The sequence below is a fragment of the Cavenderia fasciculata genome (genome assembly GCF_000203815.1).
Source record: "Cavenderia fasciculata unplaced genomic scaffold Scf_ET2XIPL01COFD4-5, whole genome shotgun sequence".
NCBI classification, from domain to species: Eukaryota; Evosea; class Eumycetozoa; order Acytosteliales; family Cavenderiaceae; genus Cavenderia; species Cavenderia fasciculata.
Window position 1 is genome coordinate 1,498,417 of NW_004457695.1, and position 19,919 is coordinate 1,518,335.

The 19,919-nt window shown below is 33.0% G+C and overlaps 4 protein-coding genes and 2 non-coding genes across 6 annotated transcripts; 3 read left to right on the forward strand and 3 right to left on the reverse strand.

Annotated features, from left to right (window-relative positions):
• Positions 1-157: 157 nt before the first annotated feature.
• Positions 158-3,259, forward strand: DFA_08206 (C2H2-type zinc finger-containing protein; the record flags this gene model as incomplete). Its single annotated transcript, XM_004355650.1, has 3 exons — positions 158-2,290; positions 2,377-2,605; positions 2,694-3,259. 3 exons carry the CDS (start codon positions 158-160, stop codon positions 3,257-3,259), a joined length of 2,928 nt encoding a protein of 975 aa, XP_004355703.1.
• A 136-nt stretch (positions 3,260-3,395) lies between these two features.
• DFA_08207 (phosphatase tensin type domain-containing protein) lies at positions 3,396-7,320 on the forward strand (the record flags this gene model as incomplete). The annotated part of the gene is made up of 8 exons (XM_004355651.1): positions 3,396-3,416; positions 3,595-3,677; positions 3,777-4,144; positions 4,322-4,664; positions 4,743-5,179; positions 5,376-5,587; positions 5,646-6,746; positions 6,805-7,320. The coding sequence occupies 8 exons, from the start codon at positions 3,396-3,398 to the stop codon at positions 7,318-7,320; spliced, it is 3,081 nt and encodes a 1,026-aa protein (XP_004355704.1).
• A 117-nt stretch (positions 7,321-7,437) lies between these two features.
• Positions 7,438-7,508, forward strand: DFA_08208. The gene has a single exon. It is a non-coding gene; the product is annotated as a tRNA-His (tRNA).
• A 1,888-nt stretch (positions 7,509-9,396) lies between these two features.
• DFA_08209 (uncharacterized protein) lies at positions 9,397-15,832 on the reverse strand (the record flags this gene model as incomplete). The annotated part of the gene is made up of 5 exons (XM_004355652.1): positions 9,397-9,470; positions 9,600-9,630; positions 10,590-10,617; positions 10,983-11,943; positions 12,181-15,832. 5 exons carry the CDS (start codon positions 15,830-15,832, stop codon positions 9,397-9,399), a joined length of 4,746 nt encoding a protein of 1,581 aa, XP_004355705.1.
• A 384-nt stretch (positions 15,833-16,216) lies between these two features.
• Positions 16,217-16,290, reverse strand: DFA_08210. The gene has a single exon. It is a non-coding gene; the product is annotated as a tRNA-Phe (tRNA).
• A 521-nt stretch (positions 16,291-16,811) lies between these two features.
• On the reverse strand, positions 16,812-19,562 carry DFA_08211 (uncharacterized protein; the record flags this gene model as incomplete). Its single annotated transcript, XM_004355653.1, has 1 exon — positions 16,812-19,562. The coding sequence occupies one exon, from the start codon at positions 19,560-19,562 to the stop codon at positions 16,812-16,814; it is 2,751 nt and encodes a 916-aa protein (XP_004355706.1).
• Positions 19,563-19,919: the final 357 nt, after the last annotated feature.

Genomic DNA, 19,919 nt, shown 5'->3' on the forward strand with positions numbered 1-19,919 from the left:
TTATCAACCAATCAATTGGTTGTTCTGCTGACATCAAAAGGTTGGAAGAACAGGAAAGAAGGAAAGAAGGAAGGATTAAGATATTCAAAGTTATACAACTATCAAAAAAAAAAAACAAAAAACCAAAGTCTTTGGGGCGTCAAAAAAAAAACAAACAATGAATAATAATTATTATTACACCATAGTCGACGATAATATTAATCATCATAGTACTAGCAACAATAACATCAATACGACGAGTAATAATAATAATATTAATATTAATAATATTGTCAATCGTAATAATAATAATAATAATAATAATAATTATTCTCATCCCAACGTTGCGATCACTACCTACCCGAAACCTTCGTCCCACAGCTCATCATCGGCATCATCTGCCACTCAAGTACAGACGCAACACAATAATAATAATAATAATGATTTTTCATCGTCATCGACTATACATCTAAAGAATAATCGAAATAATAATCAAGTACAACAGATTCAATCAAATACTACATTTATACCAAATCAACAACAACAACAAAATCAACAGCAGCAGCAACAGCAACAATATCATTTAGAATTATTTCGTAATTCATCTTTACCTGCTTTACCTTTACATAATAATCAACAACAACAGCAATATATTCAACAACAACAACAACAACAACCATCACACCAAAAACAATCTAAACAACAACAGCAACCTATAGTAACATCATCTGTTGTTAAAACTTTAAATAATAATAATAATAATAATTTTGTAGTTTATTCACAACCTTTGAGTAATAATAATAATAATACATCATATCAAACTACGACAACGACTACGACGACGACAAGACAAGTTACAACCCAGCCAATCATACAAAATAACACAACATTGTATCCAATACCAAAAAAAACAACAGTCATGGCCGATACCAATGGTAGCAGTAGCGGCGGTAATAGTGGTAATGATCAATTATCATCGTCAGGAGCAAATGTTATGAATAATATGAGAAATGCAATATCTGCTTCCCAATCATCTTTACATTCTTTACAACAACAACAACAACAAAATAATAATAATCAACAACAACAACAAAATAACTCCAACTCCAACTCTAACGACTCTAATGACTCAAACTCAAACTCAAACTCCAACTCCAACTCCAACTCCAACTCCAACTCTAACAACTCTAATGACTCAAACTCTAATAATAATAATAATAATAATGAAAGTATACTAGATATGATAAGATTTCGTGGATCGACAGTGCGATTTTTAAGAATTTACGAAGATGCTATAACAGAAAAATTAAATACAAGAAACAATCAACCAAAACCATATAGTAGACCTGCATCTCGAGAAAATAATAATAATAATAATAATAATAATCAAAATAATAATAATAATGGAAATGTAAAATCACCACTTTTAAATTCTCAATCTCAATCCTCTTCTTCTCAGTCTTTTAATATTTCCTTATCAACATCTGCACCATCAATTCCAAATAATATTTCCGTCAACAATAATAATAATAATAATAATAATCTTAATGGTAATTTGGATATTGATACAATATCAATTCATAATAGTATGAATGGTATAAAAAATGGTTGGAATGCATCGAAATGGGAGAAATGTGAATCGATGATATCACATTTGGACACTCCAAGTTTTACAACTATTCCCATACCAACGGAAATCTACAATTGTCCAGTATGGGGATGTAGCCATATTTTTTCAAAGTACAAAGATATTGAAATTCACTTTTCAATGGTTCATTCTAATCGACGTCATGGATTTCACCCACTGGACTCTAGAGGTGTTGATCTCTTGTCATTGTCTGAAATTTCCGATCAAATGGTATTGGAACGTTATTCCAAAACCTCATTGCCCTTTGTCACTATTGGATTACCCAAATCTTGGCAACACGATGATATTTCAGTTCAATATCTTCAACAACAATATGGTGACTCTATGACTCTATGGAATATTGTCGATGAGTATGGTCGCAATCGTCAATACATTGGAGATTTTTCAAAGTTTTGTTCAGCCACTCCACGTGCCTTTAGAAATAATTGTTGTGTAAAGGTTCATTGGAATATTCCATCAACTTGGGAATCATTACCTCACTTTTCACCAAATTATCTAAGTCTCTATAACTCTGATAATAATAATAGTGGTAGCGGTAGCAGTGATCTTTTATCAGATCAACTTTTAAAATCTCATATATTTTTGGCTGGTTCTGGTTCAATCATTTCACTTCATAGACAATTTTCAGATTTATCTATTATTTTATTACAAGGTTTACATAGAGTAAGAGAAAATAGAAAAAAAGAAAATAGAAAAAGATAAAATAGATTATAATATTTATTTATTTATTTATTTATTTGTTTTTTTAGGTAATATTATTTCCACCAAATAAAATGGTAGAGATGGCATATCAAAATAAACAAATTCAAAATAGTTCAAATGGTAAAAAGAACAAATATATTTATTTTGAACCACAGTTATCAAATGACGATGTTGATTTGATTGGTAAATATTCTGGAAGAGTAGTTTTCTTGAGAGCAGAAGAAACTATCTTTATTCCTGCTGGTTGGTATTTTCAAGTTACAGTTTTAGAAGATGGTAAGAAAAGAAAAAAAAAAAGAAATGAAATATATTAGAATCAACAATATTTATTTAATTTTTTTTTTTTGTTTTGTTTTTGTTTTAGATTCAATTTCAATTCATTATCAAAATATTAATCAAAATAATATAGAATTTTATTTACAACAACCATCATCAAACAATCAACAATCATCAACAAACAATCAACCAAATCCAACTAGTATGAAACAATCACTTCAACAACAAGCAAATTCATTTAATAGTAGTAATTATGGTGGAACATCATCAACGGGAGGAAATATCAACAATCATTACTCTTTTGGAAATATTGAATTTATTAAAACCATTGTTGGAGATGTTTTAAAGAGATCGAATCATTGGATTAAAAATCAAAGCAATTTTAGAGGATCAAGTGTACAAATCCTAGAGACAACAAGCAAACGTTGGAACAACTATCAATGCTCACTCGATCAAAGAACAGCCTATAGTCAAATCAGAGCAACCATGTATGAATGTCATACCCTCATATCTGCTTCCTACCTCGCCATCCAAGATCGAAAATTGGATGAAAAAATTAGAACCGAATTCCAACGTCTTGTAGAATCACTTAAAAAATCAACTCATGATTTAAATTATATTTTGATTGGTATGAGTGGTAGTCCTTTTATTTAAAATTAAAAGAATAAAATAGAATAGATAGAGAAACAAGAGAGTACAGATTCAACCAATCGTGGATTTTTTTAAATTTTTTTTTTTTTTTTTTTTAGTAAAAGTCATACGATGATCATCGATCTTCTTTTGAAAAAAAATGCTGCAAATTGAAATTATTGTATAACTATCTTATCAACAACTCTTTTTATATGAATAAATAGAACAACAAACAAACAAACAAACAAACAAAAGAACAACAAACAACAATCAAATTTATAATGATGATCAAATCATCCTAGAAGAAATTGAAATACTTTTTGTAGTAGAGAGAAATACTCTATTATTATTATTATTAGACAACACCACACCACTTTTTTTACTCGCAACAACACTTTACTCTACTCTGCTTTCAAGATTTTTTTTTCATAATGGTTAAATTGTAGGTTAATGGTTAATACTACTGTTTTGTTTTTTTTGAAACACTACTATTATATTTATTTATATTAACAATGAGTGATAGAGGATTTAATTATTTTAGAACATTAGTATCAGGACAAAAAAAGAGATTTACAAATGATGGATTCAATTTAGATCTTGGTTATATCACTGAAAGGATTATTGCAATGGGATATCCAGCAGATTCATTGGCAAAGGTCATTCGAAATGATATTTCACATGTCTATGATTTCTTTGAAACCTATCACAAAGATCATTGGAAGATTCTAAATGTGGCACGTGAAATTTCATACAAACATACAAAATTGGGTGGCAATGTTGTCATTATGGCATTTGAAGATCATTCTCCTCCTCCTTTTTTAACATTATTGGATATCATAGATTGGATGGATCAATGGTTATCATCTGATCAAAGAAATGTTGTTGCTATTCATTGTAAAGCTGGAAAGGGTATGTCATAGAGAAAAAAGAAAAAGAAAAAAAGAGAAAAGAGAAATAATATCTAATTTTTTTTGTTCCATTCTTTTTTTTTTTAGGTCGTACTGGTACTATTAGTATGTTTTATCTAAAAAAGATGGAAATTCATTATACTTTATATTTATATCTTTCTTTTTTCTTTTTTTTTAGTTTCATGTTATTTAATTTATATGTTGAAAAGAGATTGTCAAGAAATATTTGATACATCGGATTCTATATTATTAAATACAATCAGTTTTTTTAATTCAATGAGAAGTATCAATGGACAACCATGTGTAACAGTACCATCACAAAAAAGATATATTGGTTATTATATTTCACATCTCAAAGGACTTGTACCAAAAGAATTAATCATTAAACCTCCACTTTACAAGATTACCTCTATCGAAATTTGTAGTAATAGTTTTATAACTTCTATAGAATTACATAAAAATTATAATCCAAATATTAGATCATTACCTTTAATATTTCATAAAAATAATACAATTATAATGTAAGATAGAAAAAAAAAAGAAAATATTAATATATACTTTTTATTTACCCTCTTTTTTTCTTTCCCTTCTTACTTTAGTGGAAATGATAAATATATGAGATTTGAATTAAAACATATAATTATTCAAGGAGATACAATGATGAAATTTAATATGAGTGATTCAAATACATGTGTATGTAGATTATTTTTCCATACTTCATTTGTAACACCACCAATAGATACGAATGGCAACAAGACAACATCGATCGTTTTCCCAAAAATGCTATTGGATGGACCTTCACATGGATCTTTGGAAGATAGTAGTATTAGTAGTAAATTCAAACCAGACTTTCAAATTAATTTACATCTTGAAGCTGTCAATGAACCATTACAACTATCATCCCAACAACAACAAATAGTTTATAATTCACCAACATTTGCAACAAGACCTATAACTCATCCTCAAATGAGTCAACAACAATCTTTATCATCATCATCATCATTTAATCTACCGCCTCCACCAGTACCTGATAGAAGTAAAAAACCTATCCTTCTTAGGGATACCGACACAAATGATGATATAGATTCTTTGGATTATATTTTATAATATTATAAAATAATAAAAAAAAATACAAAAAAATGGCGCCAATGATTATTTATTTTTATAAAAATCATCTTTTTTCTATTTCTATCTTCATTTACATATATTTGCAATAAATAATAATAATGTAGAGATAATAATGTTTAAGAATAATATATTTTATATTAATAAAAAGGGGATTGGAAGATTACAACAAAATATTATTCAAACTAAAATCATATCAAATGGAGGAACAATTTGTCAACATATTACAACACTAACAACTCATATACTTGTTCAAGATTCTACCTCTATCATAGATCCTATCACTCTTTCATCTGATTTTAAAGATTTAATTTTATCTGTAAGTAAATGAATGATAAACATGTTTATATATATATTAATATTCTTTCTATATATAGAAATCAATTGTAGGATATACAATCAATTGGTTAACATTATCAATTCAAAAAGGTGAAAAGATAATTGATGATGCAAAGTTTTTGATACCGTTACATTATCAACAACAACAACCGATTGATCAATCTACACCAACAAAGAAAAATGTACATTATAATGAACCAATAGATGATATTACAACAAGGCAATTAAAAAGATCAAAAAATGATTCTTTTTCTTCTTCTTCTTCTTCTTCTTTATCATTTTTACCAACTCTATCACCTATTAAAAAATCATCATCATCAACAAACTACTATCAAATACCAACAAAACTAGAAGATATTGATATCAATTCATCTTGGTTATCATATCAATCATCAAGTGATGATGAATCAACAAAATCAATTGATAATTCAACAATTGATTATTCATTTGTATCATTTGATTCAGATGGAGAAGAGGACCAATTAATTTCACAATCATTAATTTCAAATAGTTTATTTACAAGTCAATTACCATATTCATTAAAATTTCAACCAAATCATCAAGAAGAAGAAGAAGAAGAATCAATTAATAATAATAATAATAATTCAACACAATCATTAATTAAATATACAAAAAGAGCAAAAGGATTTGCATGTCAAAAAGGTACAAAAATCAATTATAATGAAAGTATAACATCGGTATTGGAAAAACTATTGGAAAAGGCATTGGGTGATGGTGATCGTTGGAGAGAGTATGCATATAAACGAGCTATTGGTATTTTAAAAGGTTTAACCTTTAAATTATCGTCATCAAAAGATTTGGGTGACATTCGAGGAATTGGTCCAAAGATTAGAGAAAAGATTGATGAAATTATAGAAACTGGAACTCTTAGACGTGTTGAAAGTTCTCTATCTGATACTACCAATCAAATCTCACAAGCTCTATTGAAAATTCATGGTGCCGGTCCAAATACAGTTAAAAATTGGATGGCTGCAGGTGTCGTATCCATTCAACAACTAAGACAACACATTTTAATTGATCCTCTATTCTTGACTTCTCAACAACATATTGGTCTAAAATATTATGAAGATTTTTTAACTAGAATTCCTCGTCTTGAAGTTATTAATATTGTCTCTATTGTAAATAGATAGAAAAAAAAATAGAAATATAAATTATTAATTTTTTATTTAATTTTAGATTGAAAATGTAGTAAAAGAATTGGATCCAAATATAATAATGGAAGTTTGTGGATCATTTAGAAGAATGAAAAAGGATTGTGGAGATATTGATATATTGTTTACTCATTCAAAAGGTGAAATATTGAATGGATTGTTGAGAAGACTTACTCTTAAATTAGAATCTATCAATCTCCTCACAGATCATCTAACTAGTGTAAAATCAGATAGTGACAAGTATATGGGAGTTTGTAGATTGGGTCCAGATGGTCTACATCGAAGAATTGATTTTCAAACCATATCCAAAGAAGAATGGCCTTTTGCTTTACTTTATTTCACTGGATCCGATCACTTTAATCGTTCGATGAGACTTTGGGCAAGAAGAAATGGTTTCTCGCTCAGTGAATCTCATCTGGTCAGGAGAATGGGTAAAAATGAAAACGAAATCAAAGGTGACCCTATTCATGCTTCTTGTGAAAAAGATATCTTTGCTCTACTTGGTTTGGAATATCGTCATCCTCAAGATAGAGAGGTTTAACAAATAAATTAAAATAAATAATAAAACTTATTAGAGAAGAAAAATAAGAAATCATCAATGATGATCGGAAAAAACCGAGGTCAAGGCCGCAAATTTTCACATTCGCTCTCGTGAGATGCTCAGATGGTGAAGTGGCATCACAAGAGGTTGTGGTCCTCTTATCCCAAGTTCGATTCTTGGTCTGAGCACGATTTTTTTCAAAGCTTTTTAAATATTTTTTCGGCTGCAACCTTTTTTCGCATGCCCTCTTGTTCCCCTATTCATTTTCTATCGATCTATCAAGGTTTCATTCATTTTCATCAAAAAAATAGTATATTGACGAGTTTTGTTTTAAAAAAAAAATCAATTCGACTAGTGGGTCTTTTTTGTGTATTTGATTGAGTTTATAAAAGGAACTACTGATGGTGTCATCCAGATAGTATTGGTTATTTTGAAAATAAGAACCAAAAAAATATTACTTTTCCAAAAAAAACATTAAAAAAAATTAAAAAAACAAAAGGTATCAAAAGCGGTTGACCATTATTGTTTTTAAGAATGATGGTCTAGGCGGTACAGGTCATCAACCAAATTTGCTAACGAATCTTGGTGTCCTTTGCAACATCATTCAATTTCTGTAACAACATCATTGCAAAGATCAACGTGGACAAGCTCAATAGATATGCTGTCCTCCAAACTACAAGATATCATATGATAAATGCATTCTAAAGAGGCCTAACTATTCAAATGAAAGAATGATTCAATCACTCTCAAGTCAAGGGTCAACATTTCACATGAAATGATATTTCTCATGTCTATGATTTCTTTGAAACCTATCACAAAGATCATTGGAAGATTCCAAATGTGGTAGGTGAAATTTCATACATACAGAATTGGGTAGAAATGTAGTTATGACTACATCAATACTACCAAACCCTTGCTCCATTATCAATGAATCAACAAATACAATAGATTTGATATTTTCCCTTGGTTATCAATTCAATCCTTTTTAAAAAGTATAAGAATAGATATATATTTATCAAGCAAGCAAGCAACGAAGAATGTTACCAAATTAGTAATTTATTTAGTTTACATGTTGAAAAGAGATTTAAAAGAAATATTTGTATTCTAAATTATTAAATACAATCAATCAATGGACAACCCACATGTCAATACCATCACAAAAAAAAAAGATATATTCCTAGCTCCAATAGTGCTGTACCTCCCTCGTCACACGTTTTTATATACTTTTTTGTTGGTTGCAGATGACCAGAAGGATATAAATACGAGGGTGACAAGTTCACTGACAACACCTAGGATACAAGGCATAAAAGCAAGAGTTTGGAAAAAGCAAATTGTGCGATCTAGAGGTCCAAAAACTATCAGTCCACAAATACAAAGGAGGACAAGTGATGAAACTGTAAGATGAATGTAATATTATTATTGATTGATGCAAGTTACTTTCAATATCTATTTTATACCTTGGCTCTCTTTGTTGGTTTTCTTTTTTTTGAAAAGCCAACCTACAATTTTTTTTTTCCACATTTTACAAAAATCACCGTTTATCGGTCAGGTATGGTCAGAAAAGGATAAAACCTTTACCAAACGATAGATAATGACGAGGACAAGGCGATGCAACAGATAAAAATTTTGGGGGAGCTTTTTTTGATGAAATAAAAAAAGATTTGCTCTACTGAGATTCGAACTCAGATGACTGGATTCAAAGTCCAGGATACTAACCCTTATATGATAGAGCATAGGAATATGCTCCAAATTTTTGACCCTGGGGCCCCATTTCGCCTCGCCCGCCCTCAGAAATGATCTACGTCACCAAATAGATGAACCATTCACTGAACAATATCTTCGAGCTAGATTGCTAAAGGATGCGACATATTATAAAAGTAAACTGGGACAAGACGTTAGAATTATGTAATCGATGGCACTTGGCTCTAATGAACCAAACCAACGAATCAGTATACCATTACAGAACGAATACAAACTATCATCCTTCGATTCTCCTCCAACTACAACCATCCTACTGTCTACAAGATCGCACTACCTAGTCATTTAGAGAGGTACAAGACTCTGTGTACCCTTCATCTATAATCTATCACCCTCAACTTCATTCTTCTCATCCTCCTCACCACCATCATCCTCTTCTATTCTCTCATCATCTATCAATAATAATATTTATAGTATAATAATTTACTAAATAATAATAACACAGTAATTTTAACAACACAATATAAAAGCCCAAGCGAGACAAAAAAAAATGGAGATATCTTTTTATTTTTAGAACAAACAACAATCCAAAACAATCCAAATTGCCTGATACTATATACAAAAGATACATGATCAAAGCCTATATAACATGTATCATAGACATGGACAACCCAGAGAACGAATTAACTTTAGTTCTTCTCGAAATAATCTTTATTTCTTGCTCGTCAATTAAAAAGTATAATTAATAAAACTTTGTAACTTCTGAGTACTTCTCTTCCGATAGGAGAGAACAGAATAATTATCATGTGTGTGAGATTAATTAACCTTTGTTTTCCTTTTCTTTGTAATTATGCAATAGATTATTAACTATGTATATTATCTTGTTGGTTTAATTTTTAAATTAATCTTTAAACATGTGGACAAGCTTGTGAGAATAGCAAATGTCACATACGACAAGCTTATGGAATTATCATCCAGGTCTTTTCACTCTCTTTTCTTCGAACCATGCGAATGCGACGTACTGAACAAAGGAATTTAAACCGACACTGAGAGAGTAGTGCACTTTCAAGTATTTTGTATCTCTCGACCAAGAAGCCAGCAAAGACGAATGATACCACCAGGTAAAATATTAATATTTTTGAATTCAATTGTTTTTAAAGCCAAGGAAGAATATTTTTTTAATTTTAAACAAAGTAAATAGTAAATTAGTACTTATTAAATCAAAATAAACCTGAAAGATAAGTATACAAGGTGTAAACCAAAAGAAAGAGGGTTCACCAAAATTGACCAAAAAAAAAAAACCGGGAATGATTTTTTAATCTTTTAGGGATCAGGCTTTGTTGGAAATCAACCAAAACTCGTTTTTTCGAGTAGATCAAGAATATAGCAAAAAGAATCAAATCTATCCCAAACACGCCAAAAAAGTGTGGACCAGAAGAGCTGGCAAAAAAAAAAAAAAACTGGAACTGATTTTTTAAAATTATTGTTTTGGTGATCCAGTTTTGATAGAAATCAACCAAACCTCGTTCTTTCGATAGCCAACGATGAGTAGATCAAGAATATAGCTTTACTAAACTATGCTCTATCTTGTCGAGGGCCCTACGATATAGATAGTAATAGGATAGTAATAATCAAGATCTTATATAAACTATGGTTAGTCTTATAGATTGTATAGTGTTATATAAAATGTAATAATAATGAATGATGAGAGCTGTTGCTCGTTTGTAGGTGCGTGAGAATTGGGATTTTGTAAAAAAAGGTCCATTCTCATTACACATTCCCTACCAAGCTAGAAACAATGTTTCAATTGAATCAACTTGATAGATACTTATTTTTTTTTATGATTTTTGGGGTTGTTCTTCAACTGGTATTCATAGGCTTCCACGAGTGATTTAGTCTTGTTGTAAGCCTTGAGAACGACCTCATGTATCCAATTGTTGTGGTCTTCATCTAGTCCATCATACTTTACCAAGTATTCGATTCTAGATCCGCGTCCATACTTTTGGTTTCTTTTCCCAATGATTTCCACAATGTCTTGTACGTCAGTGTCGACGCCATCTGCATCCATAATATAAATGTCTGATACATTTACTGTACGGTTTTGACGATCGCCTTTACGGTTGTTGATTTTGATTGATACATTGGTTGGGCTGATAATCTTTGTAACTTTGAAAGGACCAGCATACTTTGATCTCAACTTGTAGTCGTTTTCGTTCAGTTCTGTTTTATGTGTATCTAGAACAGCCCGCTTGACTTTAACCAGGTCACCAATCTTGTATTCGCATGACTTGGCTCTTCCTTTATCGTATTGTATTTGATTTCTGATCTGAGCTTCCAGCATGTTTGATTTCGCCATTTGGCGATAGGTTTCCATATTACGACGATAGTCGCTGAATGGCATGCTCAGTGCATTCCATGGCATAATCGGTTCGTAACCCATTACGATTTGATTGGGTGTATAGCCGGTGCTTGTGTTGATATTATTGTTAATAATCGCTTCGATTATTTGGTAGTCCCTTGCCCATTGGTTTTTTTCATTAGACATTTTTCGGATTGCACTCAAGATTTGCTTGTTGATAATCTCGGTCTGTCCATCAGCCTGGGGCCGATGGGGTTGAGTCATTTTTAGTTGAGTACCAATACTCTTCATAGCTGCTTGCCAGAAGTCACTAGTGAATTTCGGATCTTGATCGGAAACGATATTCTTGGGGACGCCAAATTGGGCGATAATAGTTCTACCAAACCATTGACCAACTTCTTCCGCAGTGATGGTTTGCATACAAGGGTGTATCTTGACCATCTTGGAAAGTCTATCGACTACGACGATGAGATTGTCTTCGCCCGTGGCTGCTTTGGGTAGGGACAAGAAATCTATTGATATCTCTTGCCATACACCATCAGGTATTGGTAATGGTACCAATAATCCTTGCTTGAACTTTTCGATATTATTCTTCTGGCATTCGGTGCATGAGCGGATGTATTTTGCTATTGATTCATTCATCTTGGGCCAGATGTAGTGGTTTGATAGTTTTTTTGATAGTCTGTTTCTGCCGGCATGACCAGAGTATTTGGATTTGTGTGTTTCGTCCAACAGTCTTATGATATGGTCGTCGTTTACAATGACCACTCTTTTTTGTTCACCATGGATCCAATAATAAATACCATCGATATTAACCATATCTTCTCTATCTTTAATTTTATCCAACCAAGTTGTTGTTGAAGGTTTCAATTTTGGGTCAGTGTAACTAGATATGATCTGTTTTATAAATTCTGAATCCCAAGGATTAAAGAAATCTGGGGTTCTGGACAGATAGTCGGCCATGTAGTTACTGTTGCCATCGATAAATTTAGTGACATAGTTGAAGGTGTTGAGGAATTCACCCCAACGAATGTGTCTACCGTTACCAGAATCTTCGTATAAATTAAAATGCAGCATGTTCTTATGATCTGTGTAGAGCACGAATGGTTTTGCTCTCAACAGGTAGTCGAACTTGTCCAGTGCATGTACTACTGCTAATAGTTCACGATCTTTAGTATCATAATTTCTCTGGGCCTGGTCAAATTTTTTCGAGTCAAATAAGATTGGCCGTAATTTGCCTGTCCCATCGTCTTGGGCAATCATTAATCCGCTGCCCACATCAGAGGCATCTGTGTAGACCAGTAGTGGTGAGTCGTCGCGTGGCGACATTAGGCATGTGTCGGCTATCAAGGCTTTTTTGATGGTTTCAAAGTCTTCCAAGTCCGTTTTTGATAGTTTAATTTTCCTTGGATTGCCCTTCGTGAGTTCTTGTAAGCGATGAATGCTTGGTCCTACATGTCCCATGAATTGACGATAGAAATTGATGGCACCAAGGAATCTTTTGAGTTCCTTTATGGTTTGAGGGGGAGGCATATTAACGATCACTTGAGTTTTGTTCGTCAATTGTTTGATCTCTTTGACGCAGATCAAATCTCCGCCAAAGGGTACTTCCTTTAGGAACCACTTCATTTTATTTGCATTCGCGTATGCGTAGTTTTCACGCATGCAGTTGAACAGCTTGTCTAATTTTTTCAAGTGTAGATCGATGTTGTCTTCAGTTCCAATCGCTAGGTCGTCAACATATCTCTCACAATTGATTTCCTCCTTCTCGAGTACGTCGTTGATCCAACGGTTGAAGAAAGCACCAGAGTTTTTCAGGCCGAAGCATGCACGTGTAAACATGTAATGTTCACCGCCATACGAGAAGGTGGTTAAGTATTGACTCTCTTTCGACAGATTTATTTGGTGATATCCGCTTTTTAGATCGATCACCGTCTTTCTTTCAGATTTACTTAACCTTTCTTTTCCTTCTTGTAGGTTTTTCTGTGGGTATGTATCTGCCACTGTTGCGTCGTTCAGTTTGGAGTAATCGACGATAAACCGCCCTTTATCAGGTCCTTCCGTCTTCCAAAATGCTGGTGAGGATACAGGAGTATTTGGTGGTGGTCTTACAATAATACCGGCATCCAACATCTTTTGCAAGTTTGCCAGGGCTAGTGCTCTTTTATTTACCGGTTCTCTTCCATAGTTGTTTTTGAATGTGATATTTTCGCAGCCGGGTAGCAGCTTGATATCCATATCATATTTCGATAGAGGTGGTGGAAAGTCATTTGGAATTTCAAGTACAATTACGTCCAAGTTCCTAGCGATTATGTCTCTAATTTTCTCTTCGTATACCTTATCGTAAGTACCATACTTGGTCATGTCGATTGATTTAGGGTCAACTGGAATGGGTTTAACCCTTTTTCCGTTGATCACTCTAATGTGAGGGTTGGTACCAACAGGAGATGCTGGGGAGGGAGTAGTAGGAACGGGTGTAGAGGAGGATGAAGGGGATGAAGGGGATGAAGGGGATGAAGGGGATGGAGGCACCATTTTCGCTCCTGCTTTGCCCTCGCTCTGCTCCTTTTTGTTACCATTATCCTCGGTAATTAATCCTTTTGGAATTTTAACCTTTTCCTTTTTCTTTTCTTTGTCCTTGTTATTCTCTTTGACTATAATTTTGGGTAGCAGCTCTTGTACCACGTTGTTAAATGTAGGTGTACTTGGCTTTCTGAGCAATAGGTTACCAGTGTTTTTTGATATTGTCGGTAAAATATTGGCTGTTGCTTGGTAATTGTTTCCGTTTACATTTACCATGAACTTCATCCATGGTAATGAGTCATAGAGGTGTAGCACTGGTTTTAAAATTGAGAATGCATTTTCTCCGAGTACAATGCCGTCTTTTAACTTTGTGATGAACATAGGTAACTTCATTTCAATCTTCCTATCGTTCTTGTCCACTTTTGCGTTGAATGTAAACGTGATATCACCTTGGTGGTCAACCTTGACCCCTTTCGCGATTAGGGGGGTTAGTTTGGCATTACAGACTGACGTTTCCATGTCTAGTTCCATGGCCAATTTAGAGTCCATTAGAGACACTTGACTACCCAAGTCAACCAATGCATTGATTGTTTTCTCTCCGATTGTGATAGGGAGGAGGAACGATTGACCTTTGTTGGTCAGACCCTTGACGTTGTAGCTTTCTACTTTCTTGTTGTCTTGTCGGCTTTGCCGATCCCACGGCTTCTTACGACCAGTGTTGTTGGCATCCTTTCCTTTCTCTTCCGGTTTGGCGTCGTTTGTCTTTTCTTGTTTGTTGTCGCCACCCTTCTTTTGTTGTTCTTGTTTGGGGGTGAATGGTTTCACGAACGTTGTTTTGGTCGCTTTCTTTAGAAGCATCTCCTCTAGTGCCAATTCAAAGGTTCCGTACCACGGTTCGAATAGCTTAGGGTCGACCTTGCTCTCGAGTTGAGCAATTTTGATCATTCTTGATTCCTTGAGTGAGTCTACATTAAACATGTATCCAATCTCTAAACTTTCCAGTTTAGGCCAAACAAGCTTGGTCACGACATCGCCGTTGACCTTTTCGACTTCAACCAAATCTATGATTTCATCCAAGAATTCGCTAAAGTTTGAGAGATTGTCTTTGAGCTTGAAGTTGGAGAGACGTTTGGTCATTTCGTCTTTAGCGAGGATAGGGCTGTATAGTATTTTAACCACCCATTCTATGAAGCCAGTCCATGTAGACAGTTTGGCTTTTTCCTCTTCAGTTCCGTCCATCATTTTATCGTTGTACTTTGAGTCGATTCCTTTGATGGCCAGTCCGGTTATTGTGTGCTTTGCATTGGCGAATTGCTCTGCACTGTTATTCTCGATCATGTAACAAGCCACTGTTAGTTTCTTGATTGATTTCTTGATTGATCTGGAATTAATTGTTTCCAAGATCGGTTTGATTTTGCTAGCCTCGATTCTAATCGTCTTAGACGAGGGTGCGAGTGGTACTATTGCAGGTTGTATCACTTCTTTATTTGCCTGTTTCAGGTCAGCTGAGGACAAGGTGTTGATGAGGGTGGATGAGGAGGATGAGGAGGAGGGAGAGTTGTCCTTTCTGTCCATTAACTGTAGTTGGAGGTTGAAATTGTCCTCTCTCAGTGCCTTGTTCTCTTCCATAAGATCAATCGTTTTTTTCATCTTATCTGAATATAGGTTGATGTTCCCTTGCAATTCTGCGCAAGTACCTTTCATTATTTGTAAATCGTTGTAATGTTGGATTTTTGCTGATGCTGCATTTCTGTATTCACTATCCTTTAAGTCCAACTTTTCCTTAGTCATAGCCAAACATATAAATAGTTTGTGTATGAGGGCCTGAGAATCATTGATCTCAAGGTCCGATAAGTTTAGTTCAGCATTTCGCAGACGTCTTGCGACATCTAGAATGTTAAATGTACTATCTTCTGTATTAGTTGATGACATTATTCTACTCTGTATTGTTTTATATTAACTCTGTTTAATATTAAAAATAAAGTTTACTAAACTATGCTCTATCTTGTCGAGGGCCCTACGATATAGATAGTAATAGGATAGTAATAATCAAGATCTTATATAAACTATGGTTAGTCTTATAGATTGTATAGTGTTATATAAAATGTAATAATCTTTATTATTTAGTTACCTTATATAAACTATGGTTAGTCTTATAGATTGTATAGTGTTATATAAAATGTAATAATAATGAATGATGAGAGCTGTTGCTCGTTTGTAGGTGCGTGAGAATTGGGATTTTGTAAAAAAAGGTCCATTCTCATTACACATAGGCAGCGGCAGGCAAAAAAAGATCAAAACAGTTGCCTTTTGGGCTGCCTTGTGCCGGGATCGAACCAGCGACCTTAAGATCTTCAGTCTTACGCTACTACCAACTGAGCTAACAAGGCTTGGATGTTTCCAAAAAAGAAAATTGAAAATTTGAGCCCCGATGCTTTTTTTGACGATTTTTAAGGTTTCCATACTAAAATTTGGAATCTTTTTCTGTTGATTTTGGACATCAAGTGCCTTGTTAGCTCAGTGAGCATAATCTTTAAAACCATACAAGTTTTTTGTCAACTTAATGTTCTTTTTGTCAATCCAATGTTCTTTTTGTAAATCAAAGGAAATTAACTTTTTTAAGCCTCACATACCTCCACCCAAATGGAACAAACAAGTTCAAGTTTCTATTCATTATCTTGGATTAAAAATATATTTTGCAAGAATACCTCGATGTTTTATTTTGAAACTCTTTTTTAGTTACCCTTGGATTGAATCAATTAAATTGATTAGAACTCTATCTAGTTTTAAATATTTCTTTATATTATAATTCACAGATGTCCTACTATAGTCCCATCTTCTTGTTTCATTCAAGAAAAAAAAAGAAAATTAATTGAAATTGATAGAAATATTTTCATTTATTTATTTTTATTCATTCTCTTTTTAGTTTAATATATTCAGTGATTAAAGATGTCCGACTATATTCAATTCGATAATTAAATGAACCAAACAAATCATCTGGAATGTTGAATGGATATTCGTAGCCATAGATAAAATTTTCGACATGATGACATTCCAACGAGAGTTTTCTGACAAGGTTATTGAATCTTGGAGAGAGTTGTGAAATGTCAAATAAACAACCTCTGGGTCTATAACTTGCAGCGATCTTTAATGTTTCAACAGATTGGCTTTTAGGAAGAAAATCAATGTCCAAAGAGTGTGATGTTACCTTTGTAATGGTGTTTGGTAATGGTGGAGAATGGATCGGGTAATCGTCGACAATAACAATGTGTCTCACATTTGGGAACTGACAGAGATCTTGCCAATTAGAGGCAGCAACAGACATTTTGGTAATTGATTGTTTCAATCCGAGAAAAAGTTGAGAGTAGACACCAAGACTGTTGGATGGAAGGCAAAGTTTTTGGAGAGGCAAGTTTTTAATTTCATTCAACAATGTTAAATGATCAATCTCGATATTCGAGCCTATAAAGTTCAATTTAGAGAGATACGTGAGTTGTCCAAGATTGGAAATGTCCAATCGTAAATTGTAGCGGGATGGAATTTGTGAGATATAAATGGTCGTGAGATTTGGTAAATGTTTGATAATGTCTTTTAAATCATCTCCATTGGCCAATAGCTTGGTAATGTGTAAAAGATTGTCTTTTATAAAGAAAATTCTTTCTAAAACATTGCTGCAACTTATCAAAGTTGTCAAGTGTTTAAAAGCAACACAATATGGATTTGCAGAGTGAGCCGAGGTAGAGGCGAAACACTTTTCAAGTTGAATGGTAGAGAAGCAATTTCCACTGATATAATTAAATATATCTTTGTTGATGAGTGCCAATTGTAATTTGGATCGATTACTGTCTTGCAGAGAAAAAGATAATGGTACATATGGAATAGAATGTGAGAAATGAGTTGGACAATTATTCTTCATTTCATTGAAACGTTTCATTTCCTCTTGTTCATCTAGAATATCATCTCCCTTATCAATCCATTTTAGTACAGTTTCTTTTTCATAAACACATGTACAACGTTCTCTTAATTTAAATGTCATTCCAATTATTTTATAAATTATAAATGTTGGTAAAGAATTATTAATCTTTTGATTTTGATAATTATTATTATTTTGATTATTATTATTTTGATCATTTTGATTTTGATTTTGATTTTGATTAAAATATTTTTTTTTAATAAAAAATAATTTCTTTTGACTTGATTTTAAATTATTTGATCTATTGTATGGTGATGTTCCAATATGATCATAACCCAAATCATTAAAATGGTTGATATCTGATTGACAAACATCAAATGATGAAAGGATGATAATAGTGTTGACATTTTTAATCGACAGACGAGTGTATTGATCAGATTTGGTCGAGTGGATAGTTTTAAATTGTATTGTTGAGATGTTGGTGTGTAAAAAGTCAATATCGAGAATGGGTAGTTGAAAGTCGAGGTATGTAACTTTGGCAACACTGTTTGGAAGATGGTCATGATTGCGATCATGACTCATGGTGTAGACATGTCGCAAGTTTGGAAAATCAGCAGAGACTAGTTTGATTTTGTCTCCATGAGGATAAAGGAGCGAGATGACTTGAAGATTTTGTTTGACCTCTTTACCTAGACTGTTCCAATCGAATGGTTGTAAGAGGATAATCTTTGTAAGGTTAAATGTCGGTTGAATAAGACTACCAATCACAAGTCCTTCTTGTTCCACTTGCATTTGTCCCAAGCCAAAGGTTCGAGGCATCACCACACGGGCATTTATCAAGTTGAGTGATGGAATGGTTTGTAGAGGGCCATTAAAAAGGTCAATCAAGACTGATCTGTCAATATCGCAGTTTAGAGTAAATGATCTGATATTTGGCATCAAACTGACGAGATAAGAGATGGAGGCGGTATTTTGGAGCAAGAATGGCTCGCATATGTGTAAATGCTCGACATGCTCAAAAAACTCTTTGGCCAACGATGTTTGGGTTCTATTCATAAAGAATAGTGATGGTTGTGAAGGTTTGGAAGGGACTATGATCAATGTCTTTGGCTTTTTAATGATACAATAGTTGTTGGTGACGTGATACCAAGTGTTTTTGGTAGAGTTTATCACAACAGTGGTAAAGAGTTGCGTTGCAATAAATGAAAACATTCTCTTGCATAGCAGTGCCATACTACGCATCCATCGACAATTCTCTTGTTCTACACCTTTGTATTTGTGATTGTAAGAGGAAGTTTCTTGTGCAGTATAAACAAATTGGGGTTTGCGTCCAGTGACAGTACTGCTGAAACGATGAATAGAGCATAGTTGATCTCCTGTCAGCGAGTGTTGTTTCACCCTTTGTTGAACCACAAATTTGCCGTGCAACTCTAATAGGTGACGAGGAGGATCATCGTATCTGTCATTTGGCATGATCGATGATCGATCTTGATGAGTCTTTTTGAATGCATCGCTATTGACACAGGTACATAGAGCACGTGATGCCAACTTGAATATACGTTGTATTATTGGCCATGGTAATGTATACTCTAATGCATCTCGATTGTATTCGTTTAAAGGATTGATAGATCCTCGATGAAGATTTTGACCATCTCTAGACAAAGCATCAAGCTGATCAATATACATCTGATTCTCTAATCTTTCATTTTCATTCTCTTCAACTATCTCTGGTTTTATCCTTATATACATGTTGTCAGTTTAATTTATTAATACTATAATAGACGAGGTTGATTTGGAATATATATATAATTGTTGATGAGATCTAAACAAAGTGTCGGAAATTTCCATGACCCATTGTCGAAAAAAAAACAATTTGCAAAGTTATCTTGATAATTACTAGCGATGAAGAGAGTTATGTTTATACTCTTTATCAATATTATTATAATTTATAAATATATAGATCACCTTGACACCTTAAAAAATGTCTGAATAAAGACTATAGTTTGTTTAATAATATTAATTCTTTTTAATTTATTTCATTATATTTAACAAGAGTTGCTATTGATTGAATAGATAGATAAGATAACATTAAAAAAAAAAAAAAAA